The 25,209-nt window shown below is 40.6% G+C and overlaps 1 protein-coding gene and 1 non-coding gene across 2 annotated transcripts in view; one reads left to right on the top strand and one right to left on the bottom strand.

Moving 5' to 3' along the window:
• itga8 (integrin, alpha 8) overlaps positions 1-25,209 on the bottom strand; it is a 207,770-nt gene that overhangs the window by 30,935 nt on the left and 151,626 nt on the right. The window contains exons 25-27 of the mRNA XM_043690322.2: positions 20,965-21,123; positions 8,626-8,751; positions 1,231-1,344 (exon numbers count right to left, since the gene is read on the bottom strand). Of these exons, the coding sequence (XP_043546257.1) occupies positions 1,231-1,344; positions 8,626-8,751; positions 20,965-21,123 (399 nt within the window). The remainder of the gene's footprint in view (positions 1-1,230; positions 1,345-8,625; positions 8,752-20,964; positions 21,124-25,209) is intronic.
• On the top strand, positions 16,000-16,104 carry LOC122550391 (U6 spliceosomal RNA). The gene has a single exon (XR_006311839.1). It is a non-coding gene; the product is annotated as a U6 spliceosomal RNA (small nuclear RNA).

The following is a 25,209-nucleotide window of genomic DNA, read 5'->3' as shown; positions in this document are numbered from 1 at the left end:
TGACAATGAAAAGCTGAGAAAATTGGACAGATTCCAAAACTATTTTCCCCATAAGAAATAATGGAAAGTGAATTAATCCGTTTCTGGTCCCACGCGTACCGCTCTCATGCTTAGCGATAAGTTCTTTCTTCAACTCAATTGTCATTCTCACAGATTTCCTCTTACTCTTATTTGCTTCACTGCTCTTCTTGGGTGCCATGGTGAATGCACAAGGGTGATCATTTTAAAAACCAGCACAAATCAAGATGAAAACACGAGGTAAACTAGTGATGGACACACAAGGGATGCTTTCACAACTACTTCCCGGGACAAACTGAACAATGTGCGATCAGAACGATACATGGTGTTCGTATTCTGAAAATGTGTTCGGATTTTAGGGCAAAGATTTCTCGAAATAATTGTTCGGATTCCAATTTGTTCGAACAATAGGGCGTTTGGACTCCGGGGTCACCACTGTACTTGACTCAGCATCAGTGAACGTTTTGGAACACTCAACCCAACAGCATTGTGGGTGTACCTGCTCACTATGGATTGCAGCAGTTCAAGAAGGCAGCTCATCACCACTTTCTCAAGGGCAATTTGAGATGGAAAATAAATGTTGGCCCAGCCAATGCCGTCCATATCTCAGGAATGAATAAAAGAAACAAGGCACTCTCATGAATTAGCATTTGCACAAACAACTTTTTTGTGTTATTAGGCAATATTTGCTTTTGTGATTGCTTCCTAACATAGTTTAAGAGGTTAGATGAATAAGTCAGAAAATTCAGTAGCACCGAGGGAACTATCTTTCATAAACAAACATGGAGTGTAGTAAGAATAAAAAGTTTCTCCTGATTGTTGACAGATTAACAGATGTGGCAAAAATCTGAGAAATATTTTGTGCAGAATGAAGTGAACTGTGGATGCATATTAAATTAATGCACATTCAAATTTCTAAACACAGTGATAAAACAAGCATTTGTTACAATCTATATTATTCAGTTAATACTTTCCCCAAACAATGTATTATGTAATATGAAATTAAAATGTTCATCATATAAGTTTCATAAACATACTTTTAAAATACATCGCTAGTTCTAACATAAGCCAAAGTTTAAGATTGTGTACAGGCTAAACAAATTAACCCAGATAAGTTTGTGATTGATATATGAGAAGTTCATTGAAAAAAAACAAGTTTTTAGTTTTAGACAATTGCCTTTCCAGCTCATAATAAATTACTTTATACATTACCTTTAAGAAGGTTTCAACCCAGATTCGAGACCAAACATTCAGCACTGCGCTCTGCCCCCTTCCCAGTTGACCAACATGGCAAACTATTTTTGTACAATCAATGTTGCTACAATTCTGTAAAAACAAAGTGGTCAATGATAAGAAACTGTACGGAGACACAACTGAACTGACTTTGCACGATTCTTTGATTCCATTTCGCCTCAGGCAATCATAAGGTTAAAAAGAAACTCAAAATAGGGTCTTGCATGTAACGCTTGTAAAGTGTGCTTTTTATCTACATTATCAAAAAGAAAGCTTATAAACATTCTTGTGGGGAGCCCCACTCCCAAAGAATTTTACAGCACATCATTCTGCCACTTGATAGCAAATTCCTATATGAGTGCACATAGTAACATTGAGTCATAGAGTCAGAGGTGTACAACACGGAAACAGACTCTTTGGTCCAACTCGCCCATGCCGACCAGATATCCTAAACTAATCTAGTCCCATTTGCCAGCATTTGGCCCATATCCCTGCAAACCCTTCCTATTCATTTACCCATCCAGATGCCTTTTAAATGTTGTAATAGTGCCAGCCTCCACCACTTCCTCTGGCAGCTCATTCCATACACACACCATCCTCTGCGTGAAAAAGTTGCCCTTAGGTCCCTTTTAAATTTCTCCCCTCTCACCCTATGCCCACTAGTTCTGGACTTGTCCCAACTCAAGGAAAAAACCTTGCCTATTTATACTATCCACACCACTCATGATTTTATCAATCTCTATAAGGCCTTCAACACTCCCCAAAAACAGCCCAAACCTATTCAGCCTCTCCCTGTAGCTCTCCAACTCTGGCAACATCCTTATATATATTTTTGAACCCTTTCAAGTTTCACAACATCCTTCCTATAGGAAGAACACCAGAATTGCACACAAAATTCCAAAAGTGGCCGAACTAATGTCCTGTACAGCCGCAACATGACCTCCCAACTCCTTTACTCAATGCCCTGACAACTAAAGGAAAGCATACCAAAAGCCTTCTTCACTATCCTATCTACCTGCGACTCCACTTTCAAGGAAATATGAACCCGCACTCCAAGGTCTCTTTGTTCAGCAACACTCACCAGGATCTTACCATTAAATGTATAAGTCCTGCTCTGATTGAAGCCGGACATTAATGAGGTGAGCTCAATAACAGATTAGCAGGTCTAAAACTACAAAGTCAAAGTGGTTGGCAGATTTGCTCGGAATTGGATCATAAGTCGGCAAATCCACCACTACCAGCCGGATGCCACCACCAGACACATACTCCCCTCCAACCAAAGCAGAAATAGCAGGTCTGGCAGCATCTGAGGAAAGAAAGCAGAGTCATTTTTTCGAGTCCAGTGATCCTTCAACAGAACTTCTGTCCCCCCCCCATTAGAATTCTGCAGGGACTGCTCCCTCTGGGACAGCCTGGTCCACTCCTTCCCCAAACCCAATGGATCCCTCCACCTCAATGGCACCTTCCCAAGCAATTGCAGAAGATTTAATACCTACCTCCTTCCTCCTTATCCAAGGCTCCAGACACACATTCCAGGTTTGGGTGACTGCTTTGTGGATCAACTTCATTCTGTCTGTAAAAATGATCCCAAGCTTTGAGTTGCTTGCCACTCACCACACCATTGTGTTCCCTGGCAATGAGGAAGGGCTTATGCCCGAAACGTCGATTCTCCTGTTCCCTGGATGCTGCCTGACCTGCTGCGCTGTTCCAGCAACACATTTTCAGCTCAATATTTTATCCCAGGCCTGCTCAGCACAAGCTGAGATGACATCTCTTCATCCGCTTCTGGACTCTGCAGCCTTCAGAACTCAATATCGAGTTCAATAGTTTTAGTACCTGAACACCTTCTCCCATGTCCTTTACACTTCCACAAACCCCAGGCCTCATTATGGTATAGGCTGCTTTCAGCACAGCCAACCCATTTTCACCTACCTATGAGCCTCATTACCAGCTTTTGTTTATCCCTGGCTTCCTATTGACCATCCCTTTGCCTGCCTAACTATAAATCCCTCTCTCTTGGGACTCTATCTCCACCTCTACACTCACCTGTCTCCCCCCAACCCTCGTCCACAGCATAAATACCACGTTTTCCGAGCTACCATTAGTTCTGAAGAAGGGTTACTGGACTCAAAATGTTGACTCTGTTTTCTCTTCACAGATGTTGCCAGATCTGCTGGGTTTCTCCAACAATTTTTGTTGTAACAGATTTGCTTATGGAATGGTACTTCAAAAGTTATTCATATGCTGTGTACTGGAAAAGTTTAAAGATGGTAAGGTAATATTACCATTTGCAAATCAATAAGTTACAATAGACTATGACAAGCATCATGATAGTTCTCTGTTGAAATGGGTATAACAGGTTTCAGCTTACTGCCTCAAATATTCCATGTGTATTCACCCCACCACACCCTATGACTGTCTTTCACAAAAGTATAAATATTGGCAACATAAGTTATTTTTCTAACATCTAAGGCTTTTTTTTCCAATTTACAGCTATCTCTACTTTCAGTACTTAGAACATAGAACATGGAAAAGTAGAGCACAGAACAGGCCCTTTGGCCCTCCATGTTATGTCGAGGATTAATCCTAATGTAAAATAAAGTAACTTACCCTATGCATCCCTCAACTCACTCTATCCATATGCATGTCCACCAGTCACTTCAATGTCCCTAATGACTCTGCTTCCACCACCACCGCTGGCAACACATTCCATGCATTCACAACTCTCTGCGTAAAGAATCTACCTCTGACATCCCCTCTGTACCTTTCTCCTAATATTTTAAACTATGACCCTTTGTATCCAGTCAATCCTGCCCTGGGGAAAAGTCTCTGGCTATTGACTCTATCCATTCCTCTCATTGTCTTGTATACCTCGATCAGGTCACCTCTCTTCCTCCTTCTCTCCAGAGAGAAAAGTCCGAGCGTATTCAACCTTTCTTTATAAGGCAAGCCCTCACGTCCAGGCAGCATCCTGGTTAACCTTCTTTGCACCCTCTCCAAAGCCTATCTATCTTTCCTACAGTAGGGTGACCAGAACTGGACACAATATTCCAAGTGTGGTCTCACCAGCGACTTGTAGAGCTGTAGCAAAACCTCGTGGCTCTTAAACTTGATCCCCGTTAATGAAAGCCAAAACACCATATGCTTTCTCAACAAACCTATCCATTTGGGTGGCAACTTTGAGGGATCTATGTACTTGGACACCCAGATCCCTGTGTTCCTCCACACTCCATACTTCTGAGGTATTTCTGAAAAGTGGTGTGCTAATTGAAAACACGCTTAATGAAAATAATTGTTCTCCAAGAAAGCTTATGGAGCAGCACTTCCCAGGGCTTCCTAACCTGCCACTCAAAGGGGATAACAATAAAATTCTATTAAATAAATATACTAAAAAATTATAATCTGCCAGTTAAATGCTACTGCAAGAATAAATGGAACTAAGCTAAATTTTAAAGGGAAATTTTGAAAGGTATTAAGAATTAAATACCTGCATACTGAATTCAAACAGGGCCTCTAAAAACCAACATTAGTTCTCAGAGCTGTTAACCTTTTAAAGTCTACTGAATAATTACTGCACTCCAATTACTTAGCTTGTTGCGTTATGAAAGGCCATTGTGTCATGCACATACATTTAGAGTCAAAATGTTAAAGATCACTTTAAGGAAGGTATGTATATCTTACGGCACATTCTGCAATGAACAGAGGACATTTTGCACTTAAAAGGTGATCAAGGAAGTTAATTTCCAGAAATAACTAAATTATTCAGTGAACATCCATCAGCCTGATTACATTTTGTCTTGCTTACCATGTTTTACAGCAAATTATAGAGCGGCAAGGTCAGACAAAAATAAGGCAAGGTCACATTAGGAAAGGCGGCTTTGCAGTGCTGTCATGACCACAATATCGTGAAAAGCTCAATGTTCTCAAGCAATTCTCCAAATCATTACAATTAGCAAAATGTACCTTCAACCAGAAAAGCATGTCAAATGGCAGTCCAAATATTCCAGAGTGCCTGTTTTGTTTTCAGATCAAGCACACAGCCTCATTTGAAGGCCTCAATTTCTAAAGACAGACTATTTTATCAATGTTTAAATACGACTGCACTTTTTGGCAGCATTGTCCCAGTATTTACATTCAAGCTGCCTTCAGAAAATTATGTGGCACATGTAGTTTACAGCATTTTTGAACATGTTTCTCTCTTTTCTTCTACTTTCAATCTCCTAATGTCAAGCTCCATACTAGTGAGAACAGAACAGAATTATATATAGTTAACTGCAAACTCCAGTCTGGATCAACAGCTGGGTCAGCTCTGAACATTTCATGTGTGGAGGAGCTGTCTGCTATCCTAGTGCAGATTAAAAAAAAACATATAGAATTAATTTTGGGTTTGTTTTGTACAGCTTACAATTAATTTTTCTGGCCAAAGGAGAAAATGCTGGAAAATCTCAGCAGGTCTGGCAGCCATTTTCTCTTTTGGTTTCAGATTCCAGCATCTGCAGTATTTTGCTTTTAATTTTTGTGGCCACTTGTTTTAACTTAGCCCTGGCTCATCTATGATGTTCGCTAACAATAATATGTTTGGGAGAAGGTATGTGAATTTCAACATGCATACCTTCGACTTTGTGCACATAGATTTAAAAATCCAAGAGAATTAAAGATGAGTATTAGCTGATGGTGAAACCAAGAAATTCTCCAATATTTTAGAGTTAGGCTGGCTCCATCATGATGATCTGTCTGACTTGCTAATTCAACGCTGGCGTCTGCAGTACTCTCAAGCATTATTGATAATTAACTGGCCATACTGGCTCACCAAGGGAATCTGGACAGATGGGTTTGTCACTGCATGTTAGGATTCTTTACAATCAGCTCCACATAATAACAGCCTAAAGGAGATAGGGTGACTCCCCCATTAAAGCAGAAAGGCTGGCTGACTGAAGCCAATCAGAGCACCATGTTGGAAGACTCTAAATTTTACCTAGTTGAATTTTGGAAGCATTTTTGCACACACCTATCAATCCTTGGCCTGGAAACTAAATGAAGCTATGGCATAAAACATTTACATGTCTACAAATTTGGTGTGGCTGTCAGGATGATATGCTCATTATGTAACATTACTGCATCATTACCTGATGTAACATTACTTGACGATGACATGAAAAAACAAATCCAGTGCTCACCTTTGGTACTTACAGTAGGCTCTTTACCTATTTAAGGCCTCCTTTGCTAAACTGAGCTGCTCTAAATGTAACCAACCTGGCTGGCACTGAAAACACGATCTTCATGCAGCAAAACCAGGAAGGCATTGTTGAAGAGCAGGACCAAAGAGATAATCTTTTAAAGTAAAATTTGAATGTGAAATAGGGAATGCAAGACTGCTTCTCTGACTCCTGGAAGTGAAATCCTCTTTTCCAGTGAACTGCAAGGGAAGCAGGAGGTATCTGTAACTTGCTGGTTTCATGTAAATAAAGTCTGAGGCCCAATATCAGGCATTTTGGGTCTTGTGTTCAACTGCAATGTTGACTCTCTACTTTCAGTTCACATTGGCAAACTGTGCATCTCTTTCTGTGTCTTGACTCAGCTGTTGCCTGTTAAAGCTTTCTACACTTGTTGAAGGGTGGTGTTTCCCTACTGAGAAAGAATGTGCTCTGTGTATTGGGCAAACAGAAACCTAGATATATTCTTGGTTGGTGTGAAAAACCTCTGAGACTTGCTGAAGGGATTGCATAAAAGTCAGACATTTAATTATAGAAAAGGCAATATTCATTTAAAAGAAAAAATGGAGCGTAAATAGGAGTCAAACATAAGCTTCATAAGTTCCAGGAAGTTAACAGATCATCCAAGTGAATCAAGTATTTGGTTAAAAGTCAGACGTATTTAACAGTATTTTTTCAGATGTTAGCAGTCCACTACAGTTGATTTATTTTCCTTTACATACTATCGCTGTGCTGGGTTCTAAAGATTATTTGTCCTAAGTCAAATACTATAGGAGTCATTTCTTGTTATGTTTAACAAAATAGTATCAATAGAACTGAGGGGACAGGGCTTCTTTTCCTAGCACCAGGATATATTGGATTGATTGGTTACCAGTAACGATGTCTGACTCATTTTCACACCTCTGAAAATTGTTTCATTATATATTAGAGTGATAGAGTCATAGAGACATACAGCACGGAAACAGACCTTTCAGTCCAACTCGTCCATGCCGACCAGATATCCCAACCTAATCTAGTCCCATTTGCCAGCATATGGCCCATATCCTTCTCAACCCTTCCTTTTCATTTACCCATCCCGATGCCTTTTACATGTTGCAATTGTACCAGCCTCCACCATGTCCTCTGCTAGCTCATTCCATGCACACATCACCCTCTGCGTGAAAACATTGTCCCTCGAGTCCCTTTTATATCTTTCCCCTCTCACCCTAAACCTATGCCCTCTAGTTCTGGACTTCCCCATCTGAGGGAAAAGACTTTGTCTATTTATTCTATCCACACCCCTCATGATTTTCTAAACCTCTATAAGGTCACCCCTCAGCCCCTGACGCTCCAGGGAAAATAGCCCCAGCCTATTCAGCCTCTCCCTATAGCTCAATATCCTCCAACCCTGGCAACATCCTTGTAAATCTTTTCTGAACCCTTTCAAGTTTCATAACATTCTTCCAACGGGAAGAAAACTAGAATTACAAGTGATATTCCAAATGTGGCCTAACTAACATTCTGTAGAGCTGCAACATGACCTCCCAACTCTGATAATCAATAAAGGAAAGCATACTAAAAGCCTTCTTCACTATCCTAACTACCTGCGACTTGACTTTCAAGGAGCTATTGAACCTGCACTCCAAGGTCTTTTTGTTTAGCAACACTCCTTAGGACCTTACCATTAAGTATATAAGTCCTAAGATTTGCTTTCCCATTACATTGTGGAACTGTCGCGAATAATGACAAGACTGTTGCAAGTTGCTACAATTATCCTCTGTGGATCTATTATGCCAATCCAATTAAAGTCCTGGCAGATTCTGGAGTGGTCTTGGGGGAGAAGAGTGTGGGGAGTGGGAGGTGTCAGGGGCCACTCTGAGTATCTAATATTCGAGAAACAGGAAAATTAGGAGGGACAAAGGTGGAACCTGAGACAAAGATTGTTTCACTCCGAAGATATGTCACAACGTTGTCAGAGTAAAAACATCTGTGTCTGTAATCATTTGAACACAGTTATACACAAATAAAGTAAAAGCACCTCTGTTAGACAGGGAGGCAATTGTAACCCTGGTACTGATCTATCCCACGTCTTTTGGAGGGCACAGCAGTTATAAAAGGAATACATTTTCTCAAATTATTAATAAATAAAATAATTTTCCCTATCAGCATAATCTTTCCTTACCAGTATTCTTGCATAATCATATTTTAGAGGCTGTGGTAACCGCACTTCTCGTCTTGTGATGAGATGTGTAGTCGTGGTGGGGTTCCGCAAGCTGATATGTTCTCCAAGAGCTGACCGGTTAACAGTCTACAACCAGAAAAATTACACACCATGAGACTAGTCTGATTGATGGCCATTGAAACCATGAAATTGTGAAATTTGACCTACTTCATTGTGCACTTTCTTTAGCTTTTAAGGCATATTGTTCCTTTAAATTGAATCAGTCTATTGAAACTGTCTCACAAATTGAATGAGTCCAACAGCATGAATGTACAGCAACTTATAGCCCAGCTTGATGCTATCCATCACTCTCTTTAAAAAGTTAGTGTATTACCAAATCAATAACCTTCTACATTTCTCTTGAAAAAAATATTTCCAATGTATTCATAATAATGCAGAATTTATGGGCAAAGTTACAGTGGTTTGCCATTATTTATGAGTAAATGGTACATAGAGGGTTGGATGTGTAGATTAATGCAAATATCTGAATGTTGCTAACCAGGGTGTGCTCTGTTCCCGCTTACTTTGTGAAAGTTACATCTCTTCAGCCTCTCCAATTACTTATATTCCTGAGGAACTTTATCTCCATATCCATATGACTTGCTCATTAAACTTACTACAGCAAGTTAAGCCTCATCATTACGAACACAAGTACCCTTCTATTAACATGGCAAATGTTAGTAACTGCTAATTGATGGGTCTGGCAAAGAAAATTTTAAAATGTCAAATTTAACATAGCCTTCTTTTAACTTTTCCTTTCTGGCACTTCATTTTAAACCATCCTTTATTTCTCTTTCTGTTCCTGTTTTAGAACAAAGAGAAAAGAACAAAGAACAAAGAAAATTTACAGCCCAGGAACTGGCCCTTCGGCCCTCCAAGACTGAGCCGATTCAAATGTACCGTCTAAACCTGTCAGTCAATCATAGAGTGATAGAGTTATAGAGATGTACAACATGGAAACAGACCCTTCGGTCCAACCTGTCCATACCGACCAGATATCCCAACTAATCTAGTCCCACCTGCCAGCAACATGCATTAGTCTACACTCCTTCTCAGGCCCACTCATTACTTTTCAATCCTTAGATCTCATTAATTCAGGTGAAAACCTATTGCTCACTTTGTCCTCGGTTTCTGGTTGCCCTACTTCCCTTGCTGCACCTTCATTAGTTTCATCTTCCAGCAATCTTTTTGTCAGCAAAGCTTAACCAGAAGTTTGCAGGGGCATGTCCAATAGTAGATACATAAAATGATGTGCTGTAGCAAAATCTGGTCCATTGATATATCTTTCTGTTAGGGTCACTTCTAATTTATCTATGATGCTCGGGTCAACAACGAGTCCTTCGTTTGATTCTAAGTCAAGCCATATCATTGATAATAGTAAGAAAAGTTTAACTTGGTCTCAACAGTTTCAACCTATTTGAAAATGTATCAATTTCAGCAATTTTTGGTTTTCAGCTCCATTCTCTCCAATGTGCCCAGTAAAAACAAATCTCAAACAAAGTGGAAATAAAAAAACAGAAATTGCTGGAAAATCTCAACAGGTCTGGCAGCATCTGTGCAAAGAAATCAGAGTTAATGTTTCAGGTACAGTGACCCTTGCTCAGTGACTATTCTGAAGAAGGGTCACTGGACCTGAAATGTTAACTCTGATTTTCTCCACAGATGCTGCCAGACCTGCTGAGATTTCCAGCAACTTTTGTTTTTGTTTCAGATGTCCAGCATCCACAGTTCTTTCATTTTTTCTCATACAAAGTGGATCGTTGAAGTCATTACTGAGATCCCTTATGGCTACACATTAAAATTTATTGTTATTGCTTGTTGAAACTCCTGTTGTCTATTGTACACTACGGTAATCTGCTAGATCATATCCACCAATTCAAGTGTGCTTAGAAAGTGTTTGTAAAGAGTTCGAGCAGCCCCAATCTTGATATAATCTTATCATTGTGACTTACTCACCAGTGTAATGGCTAAAGGAGGCTACAGCTACAATACGTCTATGAAATGTTCTTTACAGTCACACTGTAATATTATGTTGTGGCTGAACAGGACATTGGTTAGGCCACTGTTGGAATATTGCGTGCAATTCTGGTCTCCTTCTTATCGGAAAGGTGTTGTGAAACTTGAAAGGGTTCAGAAAGATTTACAAGGATGTTGCCAGGGTTGGAGGATTTGAGCTACAGGGAAAGATTGAATACGCTAGGGCTGTTTGCCTGGAGCGTCGGAGGCTGAGGGGTGACCTTATAGAGATTTATAAAATCATGAGAGGCATGGATAGGATAAATAGACAAGGTTTTTTCCCCAGGGTGGGGGAGTCCAGAACTAGAGGGCATAGGTTTAGGGTGAGAGGGGAAAGATATAAAAGAGACATAAGGGGCAACGTTTTCACGCAGAGGGTGGTACGTGTATGGAATGAGCTGCTAGAAGAAGTGGTGGAGGCTGGTACAATTGCAACATTTAAAAGACATCTGGATGGGTATATGAATAGCAAGGGTTTGGAGAGATATGGGCCGGGTGCTGGCAGGTGGGACTAGATTGGGTTGGGATGGACAAGTTGGACTGAAGTGTGTGTTTGCGTGCTATACATCTCTATGACTCTATGAATCTATGACCAAAAACATTGTGTGCAAAGGAATCAAAAAGTGAAAAACACCTCTATTTCAAGCTCTACTTGCCAACCTCAGTTTTTGACTGGGAACACTGCATTGCAGAACTGTTCCTCTCCTCAGGTTGTAGGATTCTCTGTGATCCTAGCAAAGTTTCTATGTCTATTCAACACTTTGGAAAAAAAGACTCCACACACGGATATGTATCAATCTTGCCCTTATTGCTAAGAGCTGTCTCGTTAAGCAACACAGATGCAAGTCCACATATACTTTACCGAATAGATTCAGGGTAAAGGTGCTCATGTTCCTATCCTAGAGGAAATATGTAATTTATAGAAAAACTGTAATACTTGGAAATGCATGTACTGGAGCTTCATTGTGAGGTTTACAAAATGAGTTGGAAAAGTGTGTGGCTTTATTGGTTTTCCTTCTGGCTTGCTTTTCCTCTCACTCGAAGGATATTCACCATCTGTATTACACTTCAACTGCTGAGGCCATCAAGACCATAAACAACCAGTTGATCCCTGTTAACACATGGAATAGCTTTATTTGAGTTTTAGAAAATGGTCAAAATGAGAAATTCTTTCTGTTGCTTTGAGTTCTTGAGATTTGTTAAGCAATATTGCTTACATTTCCATATCTGTTTAAATTGGTAAGGCTTACTTGCTACACCCTGAATCCTGTGATTTCAATTAACCTCAACTGCAACTGATGAGTTGCACATTTGACTAAAGATCCAGGCGAACAGGGAGAATGTTTTGCACCAGGATATAGCTGGCATTTTCTCAATGCTGCTTTCATAAATTTTGTGGCCAATCTGATGGCTTATCAGTGAGTGTATACTCTGATCCTAATCACGCAGCATAGTTTCAGGCTTACTGTCCGAAGGACCTCCTGCTAGTTTGCGAAAGGAAAATACCATACATGGGCGACATTGTGGCTCAGTGGTTAGCACTGCTGCCTCACAGCACCAGGGACCCAGGTTCGATTCCAGCCTCGGGCACTGTCAGTGTGGAGTTTGCACATTCTCCCCGTGTTTGAGTGGGTTTCCTCCCACTGTCCAAAGATGTGCAGGTTAGGTGGATTGGCCATGTGAAATTGCCCATAGCGTTCAGGGGTGTGTAGGTTAGGCACATTAGTCAGCAATGAATATGGGGTGGGGGGTGGGTTATTCTTCGGAGGGTCAATGTGGACTTGTTGGGTAAAAAGGCCTGTTTCCACACTGTAGGAATTCTAATTCAAAAAAATTTATTCTTCACTGTATAAGAATTTTCCCAGTTTTAGTGTAAGTTTCCACGAGCTCCAATTTTATACAGCTCTTCCCATTACAGGATCAGAAATGCCAAAGCTGATAGGATTGGTTCTCCCATGGGTCTCTAAAAGAAAAATATTAGCTGTATAAAGATATATCTGTTGCTCATTTATTTGGTTGATCAGTCCCTTTGAGGTAGTAGGGTTGCTTGGTTCAAGATCACTCTCATCATTCAGTAAGAGGTCCTATTTAAATACCCATGACAATTCCCTAATCTCTTTTATAACATTCTGTGCCAGAAATTTGCAGTTAATCTTTGAAAGTATGGTCTTTCAGCATTCAATCAGTTAAGCAATTTCAGCTAAATGCGCTCTAGTATGTACTGACAAAGTGCCCCAAAGCAGCTTGTATTTACTGATGATGTTGCTGAAATAATTTTAATTGATTGCAAATGTTTCAGATTTTTCAGTGATGACTGAAGTTCTAGAGAGGTTACATTGTTTACACTTCCTTCTAATTGAGGTCCTGGACCGAAAAGTCAAAAACAAAACAATTACGTGCAAAACTACATAAAAAAGGATAAATATGGACTGTAAAATTGAAAGAAATACTGGAAATACTCAGGTGATGTAGCATTTGTAGAGAGAGAAAACAGAGTGCACAGGGGCTAAAGCAGACAGCATGAAAAAGATGGGAAAGGCTTGGAGTGAATAATGAAGATCAATGTACTGCAGGGAGTTTCCCAACTTTGTGTGGTATACTCATTAGAATGATTGCTGTGTGCAGTGAATGTGACCAGTGGCATTTGTTGGCAGCATACATCAGTAGGGGATGCAAAATATTAAAAACAAAATCAGAAATTGTTGGAAAAACTCAGCAGGTTTGGCAGCATCTGTGGAGAGAGAAAGCAGAGTTAATGTTTTGAATCTAGTGACCCTTCTTCAGATCTGATTGTAGCCGGGAAAAGCTTGGTACCAGACCACCTAGAGACATATGCTACAGAATGGATTAAGGGTGGGGATAAAGACAGTTGGGAAGACAAGGATTGGGTTAAAGTCAGCCTTATAGAATTAATCACTGCTAATGGGGGCTGTTAGTGGCTGATAATGGATTGTGTGTGGTAGCAATCCCTGTGATGACAAGGTCTAGTGTGTGAGGGTTGGGATAAGGACAGTTGTTAAAGTCCATTAAAGGGTGGACCCTTCTGGACTCAATATCAAATGGAATATTTTAGGGCCTGAGCAGCTTCTCCCAAGGCCTTACTTCAACCCCCACACACTATGCCTTTTCATCACATGGGCTGCTACCACATTGTTAGTCACTAATGGTCACTATTGGCAGCTGTTCATTCCCTCAGGCTGACATTTACCTATTCTCTTGTCTGCTCAACTGTGTTTCCCTCTCTCCGCACTTCATCTCCACCCATTGGTTACTCCTTGCCCCCTCACCTCTCCTCATCCCTTCTCTAGCATATATACCAATGTTTTCCCACTTGACGAAGGAGCAGTGCTCTGAAAGCTTGTGATTTCCGATAAATCTGTTGGACTATAACCTGCTGTCATGTGACTTCTGACTTGGTCCATTCCAGTCCAACACAGGCATCTCCACTTCCTGGTTACAATCAGTTCTGAAGAAGTGTACAAAACCTGAAAAGTTAACTTTGCTTTATCTCCACAGATGCTACCAGACCTGCTGAGATTTTCTAGCAATTTCTGATTTTGTTTATAATTTTCAGCATTCATGTTTAGAGTCATAGTGATGTGCAGTATGGAAACAGACCCTTTGGTCCAATTTGTTCATGCCGACCAGATATCCCAACCTAATCTAGTCCCATTTGACAGCACTTGGCCCGTATCCCTCAACCCTTCGAATTCATATACATCCAGATGCCTTTTAAATGTTGTAATTGTACCAGCCTCCACCATGTCCTCTGGCAGCCCCTTCCATACACGCACCACCCTCTGCTTGAAAAAGTTGCCCCTTATGTCCCTTTCAAATTTTTCCCCTCTCACCCTAAATCTATGTCCTTTAGTTCTGGGCTCCCCTACCTCAGGGAAAAGACCTTGTCTCTTTACCCTATCCCTGCTCCTCATGATTTTATAAACCTCTATGAGGTCACCAACAGCCTCTGATGCACCAGGGAAAACAGCCCCAGTCTATTCAGCCTCTCCCTGTACACCAAACCCTCCAACCCTGGTAACATGCTTGTGAATCTTTTCTAAATCCTTTCAAGTTTCACAACATCCTTCCAATAGGAAGGAGACCAAAATTGCACACAATCTTCCAAAAGTAGCCGAACCAATGTTCTGTACAGCTACATTACAACCTCCCAATGTCTGAACTCAATGCTCTGACAAATAAAGCATACCAAATACTGCCTTCACTATCCTATTTACCGGTGACTCCACTTTCAAGGAAATATGAACCTGCAATCCAAGGTCTCTTTATTCAACACCCTCCAGTACTTTGCAAGTAAGTTTATAAGTCCTGCCCTGATATGCTTTTCCAAAATGCAGCACCTCATGTTTATCTAATTTAAACTCCATCTGCCACTCCATGGCCCATTGGCCCATCTGAACAAGATCCCATTGTACTCTGAAGTAATTTTCTTCGTTGTCCACTACAACTCCAATTTTGGTGTCATCTGCAAACTTAAGTTTTTGATTTTTTTCCAAAATATTAAAATCCTAGCACCACTTAATGTTAGACAGAAAGGCTTTTGTGGCACAGTGGTAGTATTCCTCCTTCTGGGCCAGAGGTCTGGGTTCAAGTCCAACCTGAGTCATAGATGTGTCATAACACATCCGAACAGATTGAATACAAGTATACACAGAGGAACCTCGATCTTCAGGCATTCGATTATCCAATTTTTGGATTATCCAGATAAGATAGCAAGGCCCCGATCTTTGTGTTATTCAGCATTCGATTATCCGAACAGAATACTCCCCGCCATGTCATTTGGAAAATCAAGGTGCCTCTGTATACGTACTCAGAGATAGGCTGAGTTCTCTTAGGGGAGATCTGCATTGTGGGTGCAGCAGATGCAGGCAGTCATGCAGAAAGTCTGTCCTGGGAGACATTAAATAATAGCACAGCATAGGAGAGAATGAGCTCCATAGTTTCAAGATGCTGCAGCAGAGGTCTTGATGAAGGAGTTGGAAAATAGGAGAGATGCCTAGTATCCATAGGAAGTTAGGAAGCGCTCCAGACATACACTGAAAAGGAAGATCAATTTCAGGATGCAGCACCAGAAGAAATTCATTGACTGCACTGACGTGGGCTCTCTACACTTAAATAATAGTCTGACTTTTACTTTTTCAGAAGCTTATGACCCCAATGTTAAACTCCACTTGCCAAGTTTTTGCCCACCCATCTTCACTTCTTAGCAGATTCCTTATGTCCTCATCACACCATTACCTCCCACACATCCTTTTATTGTCAGCAAATTTACATACATTGCACTAATTTCCCTCCTCCAACGCATTACTCAGCAGCACATATACTAAAATTGGAACAATATAGGGACGATTAGCATGGCACCTGTGCAAGGATGACACATAAATCCGCGAAATGTTCCATATTTTTTAGACCTTCTTATGGCAGAGTGGTAGTGTCTCTACCCCTGGACTAAGAGGCCCAGGTTCAAGTCCTACCTGCTCCAGAGGTATGTAATAACATCTCTGAACAAGTTGATTAGGAAATATGATTTAAAAAACCTTATGAAAAGAAAAGCAGACTTCAGTTGTGTGTGATATCACTTCTGTGCAGAAAAGAATAGCCAGTAAATAATTAAGACACAACAACTGATCCCTGCCTTGCCCTCCACTTCTCTCCCCATGACCCCTTCCCCACAAGATGGATCTATTTTCTGTTGTTGGATCCTTAGAGGAATTAGCCTAGACTAGTGGACTTCTGGACCTAGAAGCCATTGGGTTTTGATTGGCTAGCAGATTCTTGAAAGCCAGATAGACAGTGTCAGGGCTTGTGATTTGCAGAGAGATTCATCCGCATTTAACCATCCGTTCTTAATGAGCTGTTTGGCAAGAGTTTTCTCTGCTTTTGGGGACTATATGTTAGTTGCCACTTAATATGCTCATCCCTACACTTTAACAAAAAAATTGAAACATTTCGATGCCATATAAAGGATCTAGCATTTTGTAATTCAGTTGTTTGAACTGTTCAGTGATTAATTTCATTTATAGTACATTCTTCCAGTATGACTGGCACCTTAACTTAGTATGAATTTATCGTTACAGTTTTCTTGACTTTCTTATCTGCATGTGTAGTCTTTATATTAAAAAACGATGCAAACAAGAAGAGCCATATTCCATAAATAAAATATTCCACAAATTTGTTAGAGTTCTTTGATGAAGTGACCACAAAGGTTGATGAGGGCAGGGTGGTAGATGTAGTCTATATGAATTTCAGTAAGGTCTTTGATAGGGTTCCACATGGTAGGATGCCTCTGGAAGTTTAGATCCCATGGAATCCAGGGGAGCTGGTAAATTGGATACACAATTGACTTGATGATAGGAAGGAGCGGGTAAGAGTGGAAGGATGCATGTCGGACTGGAGGTCTGTGACTAGTGGAGTGCCTCAGGAGTTGGTGCTGTTTGTTATCTGTACCAATGATTTGGATGAGAATGTACAAGACATGATTAGTAAGTTTGCAGATGAAACTAAAATAGGCGGTATCATGGAGAAAAGGAGGGTTATCATAAATTGCAACAGGACCTTGAACAGCTGGGAAAGCGGGCCGAGAAATGGCAAATGGAGTTTAATATAGATAAGAGTGAGGTCTTGCATTTTGGAAAGTCAAATCAAGGTAGGAGTTTCACAGTGAATGGTAGGAGTGGAACAGGCAGACATTTGAGTTCAGGTGCATGGTTCTCTGAAAGTGGAGTCACATGCAGACAGGGCAGTGAAGAAGGCTTTTGGTACACTGGCCTTCATCAGTCAGGGCATTGAGTATAGAAGTTATGTTGCAAATATACATGATGTTGGTGAGGCCGCACTTGGAGTATTGTATTCAGTTTTGGTCACCTTGCTATAGGAAGGATGTTATTAAACAGAGTTAAAAATTACACAACACCAGGTTATAGTCCAACAGGTCAATGTGGAAGTACTATATTTCGGAGTGCTGCTCCTTTGTCAGGTAGCTACTGGGGCCAGATCATAAGACGCAGAATCTATTATAGTGTCATGCAGCTGATATTGAACAAACCTAGATTGTTGTTAAGTCTTTCATCTTTTAGAATGGGTTGCAGGTTTTGATTCATTAATGTGTAAATCCCAGAACTTCTTTCAAGTCACATTCCTGAGATAACTTAAGGTTTTATAAAAAAGGTGGCGCCTCAGCTTAGACAATGCACTAAAAGTATGAGGTTAAAGTCTGTCTGTATTCCAATCTTGAGTCAGACTGGTTCTATTTCCAAAGTACGAATTTATAAAATGTGAGATGGATTGACCCCTGCAGATTGTGTGCGTTTTAAATAAAATAGAATGTATCTGCAAATACAATTCTGCAAATGCAAATTCACCCCATGGACTTACATGTGTGTGTGTGTGTGTGTGCATGCATGTGAGGGAGATAGAGAGAATGTGTGTGGGTGTGTTTGCGTGATTGAGTGAGAGAGAGGGCGCGAGCGTGTGGGTATGTGTGTGTGTGTGAATGTGTTCATGTGTGCATGCTTGGTAGAGTGGTTGTGTGAGTGTGATGGAGTATAAGCCTGTGAGAGGGTGGGTGGGTGAGAGTGTTGGGGGTGTATGTGTATGTGTCTGGGAGAGAGCATGTGTATGAGAGAGGGTCTGTGTGAGTGTGTGAGTATGTAAAGTTTTGTGTATGTGTGATTGTGTGTGAGTGTGTGTGTCAGAGTATATAGCGTAGTGTGACATGAACCCCAGGGGACAGTTGAGGCCATCGTCATCGGTATCAAACTGTAACCTGGTATTGTGTGATTTTTAACTTTGTCCACCCCAGTCCAACACTGACACCTCCTCATCATTGTTATTAAACTAGAAAGAGTGCAGAAAAGTTTACAAGGATGTTGCCTGGACTCAATGGTCTGAGTTATAAGGAGAGGTTGGACAAGGTAGAACTTTTTCATTTAGAGCATAGGAGACTGAAGGGGGGGACCTTAGAAAGGTGGAGAAGATGAAAGTCATGGATAAGGTAAATACAGTCAATCTTTTTCCTCATGTTGGAGAATCGAGGACCAGAGGGTTTATGGTTAGAGGGGAAAGAATAAAAGGGAACCTGAGGGGCAACTTTTTTACACAGGGAGTGGTATGTATATGGAATGAGCTGCCAGATGGCTACATTAACAACATTTAAAAGTCATTTGGACAAATACATAGATACGAAGGGATTAGGAGGATATAGGCCAAGTGCAGGAAAATAGGGTTAGCGTAGACGGACATTTTGGTCGGCATAGACCAGGCCAAAGGTCCTGTCTCCGTGCTGTAGGACTCTATGACTCTATAATAAGAGTTATATCAGATTAGAAATGTTAATTCCTGGAAGAATCTTACCAGATGAGTGGCAGAATCGGGCATGATGTTTGGTGAGCCCATCTTGACATTGAGTATCTTGTACCCTTTTCTCAAGCGGCATAGGTTATTTTGCTGGGAAGAGGTGAGTTCCCAATTGATGCTCATTATTGCTTGTTAAATGCCTTGTAATGTGACCCTCTGAGTGAAAACACTGGATAAAGCATCTTGCAGTGAGTTAATGCTCACCCAGCAAGAGGCTAATGAACAGCAGCGAGCAATGTGGCCAATACACCCAATCGGACATTAAAGTTGGGATGTATGGGAAAATAGGTGGCAGAGTTTGGTCACAATCACCCATTTAAAGAGCCCCGGCACAGGACTGTGGCAGCTGCAACTGAATCTGTGCTAAAAGTAGAAGGCGGAAAACTAACTTTGAATTCCCTCCTCTTATTGAAGCAGCGTTAGGATGACCGCATGTTTTGAAATGTAAGTGACCACGGTGAATTATTCAAAGATCCTTTACTGAAAAAAAAACATGCTGAAAATCACAGTGGGTCAGACAGCATCCATGGAGAGAGCAGGGTAATGTTTCAAATTTAGATGACTCTTCATCAGAGCTGATGTGAAGTGTGAAGAGGGCAGCATTAATGTTTTGGAGGGGGGAGGTTGGAGGTGGGAGTTGGAGTGCTGGGAGAAAAAAGGATGCTGATAGTGTGGATTAAGTGATTGGGATGTGAGAATGGCAGAACAATGGTGTGTCTAACTGCCAGACTGGAAATAACAGACAGTCCCACTGGAGTGAGTGGTGGCGGACTTGGGGGTGGGGGGGGCAGCATGGTGACAGACAATACAACCAGTAAAGAAAAAAGAAAGAAAGGGAAGGAATGGGAATGAGTTCACAATCTGAAGGTGTTGAACTCAATATTAACATCAGGTTAATGACCAAATGTCATCACATCAGATTTTATGTATGTGTTGGATGGCTGTGGCCCTGAGTTTGGAACAGAAAATTCCACCTCATTCATGTTAAGAAAAACAGTTATGTATCATTATCTCTGCAATTAAGCAAGTGAACATCATTCCTAATTTCCAGCATGGTATACAGAGGAACCTCGATTATCCGAAGGATATGGGCGGGGAGTATTTCGTTCAGTTAATCAAATGCCGCATAACACGGTTAGCCAGGTATCAGGACCTTGCGATCTTGTTTGGATAATCTAAAATTCAAATGCTGGATAATTGAGGTTCCTCTGTATGTTTTAAGGTAAAAAATAAAATGTTTTAACCCACAGGAACACCAACAGCCTATGTATTAATTGGAATGCACACAGTCATTGTCTTTATTAATCAGTCAGGCTATATACTTAGACAGGCAATTAGCAAACTTGTATGTTGTGACTATAAAAATTCAAAGATAAATTATTCACAGCAATGACAACATCATAAATGAAGTGGGGCAGAAAGGCATCAGATGCTTTTAGTCTTTTATCATGGCCTACGTCTGAAATATATTTTCACCACTGAGCCATTATATTATTACTACATTCCAGCATGTTATATGATAAGTATGCAAAATGTATTCTGAACAGTGTCTAATCAATTTAATGTGATTTATAACCTGTTGAAGGTGCTTAAGTATAAATCTGCTAAATTGTCTACACAATTGGCCACACAATCTAAGATTTCTCAGTTCATATAGCTTGCACACTGTGTTCTCCTACTGTTGCAGATGGAAAATCAATTCTACTTAAACTCCTGTCACAAGCATATGTTTATTGATTTATAAAAAACCTTTTCAATCTACTGAATTTGTTACAGTTGCCATGTTTTCAATATTTCTTTTCTTATTCAATTGACCTATTCACTTGAGAAGATAGAAGTACTTGATTTCAACTCTTTTTTTTTCAACAGATCTGAATGAATTACTTTACAGAAGGGTACAGTGATACCTACCTCTAACTGTAGTGGATTAATTGTAGTATTCGTGTAGCAGTGTAAAGGCCCATTTGTTTTTATCTGCAAAATGTACAGTAGATATTCATCTCGATAGTGACTAGGCCAATCCACTTCCATGACCCCAGCCCTGATTGCACTTGGTCCGCTGTTGTGGAGCTGAACAAAGTAGATAACATTACAAACCTTCCTCTTATGAGCTGTTACTAGGATGTCAATAGCATACATTACAAACAGTCAACATGATAGAACAGTGAAATACTACAAAAGTGTAATATCATAAACAATTCCTAAGTTAATACACACAATAGGAAATTTAAATGGTTGCTGAAAGCTCAAAAATAATATTAATTCATTAGATGACTTAATTGATTGTCAGTAACTGAACACCACTTACACTTTTCACTGACACTTGAACAAGACACCAAGCCCGTTCATGTTAAATTTTCAAAATGTGTTTATTTCTTTAATTACTTTCTCCACCACACTTCAGCTTTTACTGAGTAGGTGAATCGCACTTATATCTCTGCCTATGCCACTGCATATTCAATCGTCAGGAGGTGCAACAAACAGCTTGGAATGGCTATCTTTCCAATTAACAAATTTAGGAGTTTCTCCTTAACCATTCTCCCTGGTATAGTACTGGTGGTCAGCAATATCTAATTACTTAATTGCGTAAAACATTTTTCCTTTATTCGTTCACAGGCTGTAGGTCAGCATTTGTTGTTCATCCACAGTTGATTTTGGTAAGATGGTGGTAAGCTGCCTTTTTGAGTGGCTACAGTCCATATGCTATCAGTACACAGACAATGCTGTTAGAAAGGGAATTTCAGGATTTTGATGCAGTCACAGTGAGGGAATGGCAATTAGTTTGAAGGCAGGATGCTCAGTGGCTTGGGGAAGAACATGCAGGCAGTGATATTCCCATTTATCTACTTTCCCTTGTCCTCCTAGATTGTTCAAGCCGAGGGTTTGGAAGCTACTATCTAAGAAGGCTTTGTGAGCTGTTGCAGCTCATCTTGTGGATAGTACACACTGCTGCAAATATATGTTGTTGGTGGAAGGAGTGGATGCTTGTGGTTGTGATATCAATCAAATGTTCAACTTTACTACAAGCTTCTTGAGTGTTTTGGAGATACTCAACCTGACAAGTGAAGAGTATTCCATCACACTCCTGACTTGTACTTTGCAAATGGTGAACAAGCATTGAGCAAGTGGAAGTTGAGTTAGTCACTGTAGAATTCCATGCTGTTGACCTGCTCTTGTAGCCACAGTATTTATATGACTGTTCCAGTTTAGTTTCTGGTCAAAGGTAACCCCCAGGGTATTGATAGTGGAGAATTCAAAGGGTTGAGAGCTAGATTCTATCTTATTAGAGATGGTCATAGTCTGGCATTTCTGTGGCATGAATATTACTTGCCACTTTTCAGCCCAAGCTAAACTTTGCTACACTTGTACACGGACTGCTTCAGGATCTGAGCAATCGCAAATGATACTAAGCATTGTGCAATCATCAGTGAATGTTCCCATTTCTCATGATATGATGGAGGGAACATCAATGATGAAGCAGTTGCCTTGGGCCGAGGACACTACCCTGAGGAACTCCTGCAGAGATGTCTTGTGATTTTGCCAGAATATTGTCAGAGCCCACAGCCTTTATGGCATCCAGTAATTTAAGCCATTTCTTGCTAACATGTAGAGTGGCTCAAATTGTTTGAAATCTGGCAACTATGATGCTGGGAACCTCAGGAGAAATCTGAGCTGTATCGTACACTTGGCATTTCTGGCTGAAAGTGCTTGAAAATGCTACAACCTTGTCTTTTGCACTGCTGTTCTGGGCTCCTCTATCACTGAGAGTGGGAATATTTGTGAAGCCTCCTCCTCTAGTGCTCTACTTTATTATCCATGCCACATTCACAACCGGACCCGAATTGTAGCTATTATGCAGCAAACTACATCTTTTTAAAGACAAGATCCTCTTTTCATGAGACTACCAAGTGGTTTTTCTCTCTCACACCAGAACAATCAGCCCAATAGATCCATCCCTGGAAAGAAAATACTAGCAACAAATCTACTATTTGGATCTTCACCACAATTAGCTGTGGCAAGGATCCATCATTTAAAATTAACACCTTACTTCACAATCATTTTTAAAAAGGCACAAAGACACAATGGTAGTCATGTTTTTCTTAATGTTTAAATTGTGCTTTTGTTTTGTCTCCTTGATATTCTTAATGCAGAAACAGGCTCTAAAAAGTCCCAAAACAAGCTAACAGATGTGAGATTTTCTGATATACAATGCCCTTAGAAAGACTTTTGCTATTTTCAAGTAATGAAAGCTAGACTAACCAGATGTCGAAAACACAGTTTCCTCCCATCCATCTTACCATCTTCGGAAAGCAAATCAAACAATATTTTAGAAGGAATAAGGGCTCAGATTTTCCAATCATTTCTTGTTTCAGCAGTGCAGATGGAAGTTGTGCATGGGGACCTGCAGAATCCGATTGTAGAAACTTCAAGGGAATTGCTCTGGAAAGTGAAGATGCCTATGGGCAATTTCCTTGGGCATGAGACCCTCCAAAAGTATCCATTTCAATTGGAGATTTCGGAGGGTTCAGCTGTAGTTCAGTGAATAGTTACTCAGGAAATGTCAAACTATTAAAAATCTAGTCTAACTCTTCAGTAACTATCTGACTTACAACATGCCACATATACCCTCAATTACACATGTCCTAGACCTGTTATAACCCCAACCTTACTGTTGGGATCTGATACATTTCACTACTGGACCTGACACAACCTCTCTAACCCTTGGACCAGACACCCCCTTCCTCACCTCTGGATTTAATACTCAAAGGTGGGAGTTGACACACTCTGCCCAATGGGATCTGACTCCCCTCACCTTCTGCCAGATCTAGCCTCCCGGCCCCGCCTATGCTTCTGCCACTAGACCTGACACCATTCCCTGTACTTCCGAAACCTGCTCCCTAGTGGATGCTCCCCCCTTGCCCCTATTGCCACGGGGTCTCAGCCTCACCCCCATCTATCCTACATCACAAGGAACCTGTTTTATTTAAAATATGGCTCAGCATTCCTGAAGCAGCCCTGATCAGGATCATCTGTCAGAAACGTGGAGCTCTTCCTTTACATTTTAAAGAAAGTATGGAGCGGCATTTTGAGAGTGATTGTCAGTCCTCAGAAAGTTGGTCCAATATGTTCCCTTATTCTTATAACATTTACCAAAACTATATTTAGGTCATCCTTCATCCAAATACCCATTATAATTAGTCATTTAAACAAAAATTCAAGATTGTTATGAATGTTTTATTTTACATTGTCAGAAGGTTTGGCCTTCTAACTTGTATCACAGTGAATTCAACAGCAATAATTTTTCAACTATGGATAGATAGACCAAACTAAAAATAAATTCAAGTTCATGAGGAATCTTTGCAAACAAAGTGACCTTGGAGTGCAGGTTCATAGCTCTTTGAAAGTGGAGTCACAGGTAGATAGTATAGTGAAGAAGTTTGGTATGCTTTCCTTTATTGGTCAAAGTATTGAGTATAGGAGTTGGGAGGTCATGTTGTGGCTGTACAGGAATTGGTTAGGCCACTTTTAGAATATTGTGTGCAAATCTGGTCTCCTTCCTATTGGAGGGATGTTGTGAAACTTAAAAGGGTTCAAAATGATTTACATTTTGCCAGGGTTGGAGGATTTGAGCTATAGGGAGAGGCTGAATAGGCTGGGGTTGTTTTCCCTGGAGCGTCGGAGGCTGAGGGGTGACCTTATAGAGGTTTATAAAATTATGAGGGGCATGGATAGGATAAATAGGCAAGGTCTTTTCCCTAGGGTGGGGGAGTCCAGAACTAGAGGGCATAGGTTTAGGGTGAGAGGGGAAAGATTTAAAAGGGACCTAAGGGGCAACACTTTCACGCAGAGGGTGGTGCATGTATGGAATGAGCTGCCAGAGGAAATGGTGGACGCTGCTACAATTACAACATTTAAAAGGCACCTAGACAGTAATATGAATAGGAAGGGCTAAGAGGGATATGGGCCAAGTGGTGGCAAATGGGATTAGCTGAGGTTAGGATATCTGTTCAGCATAGACAAGTTGGACCGAAGGGTCTGTTTCTGCACTGTACATCTCTGACTCTATTTATTATCAAAGGGGAAATCTAACGGTGGCATTCTTTTTCAGTTGCACAATGATTGCTTCCTAATAATCATTAATTAAAAAAAATCAAT

This window comes from Chiloscyllium plagiosum, unplaced genomic scaffold (assembly GCF_037043375.1).
Source record: "Chiloscyllium plagiosum isolate Xiang-an unplaced genomic scaffold, Cpla_swu_hap1 HiC_scaffold_5, whole genome shotgun sequence".
In the NCBI taxonomy this organism is placed as follows: domain Eukaryota; kingdom Metazoa; phylum Chordata; class Chondrichthyes; order Orectolobiformes; family Hemiscylliidae; genus Chiloscyllium; species Chiloscyllium plagiosum.
This window is presented reverse-complemented; position numbering and strand designations above follow the sequence as displayed.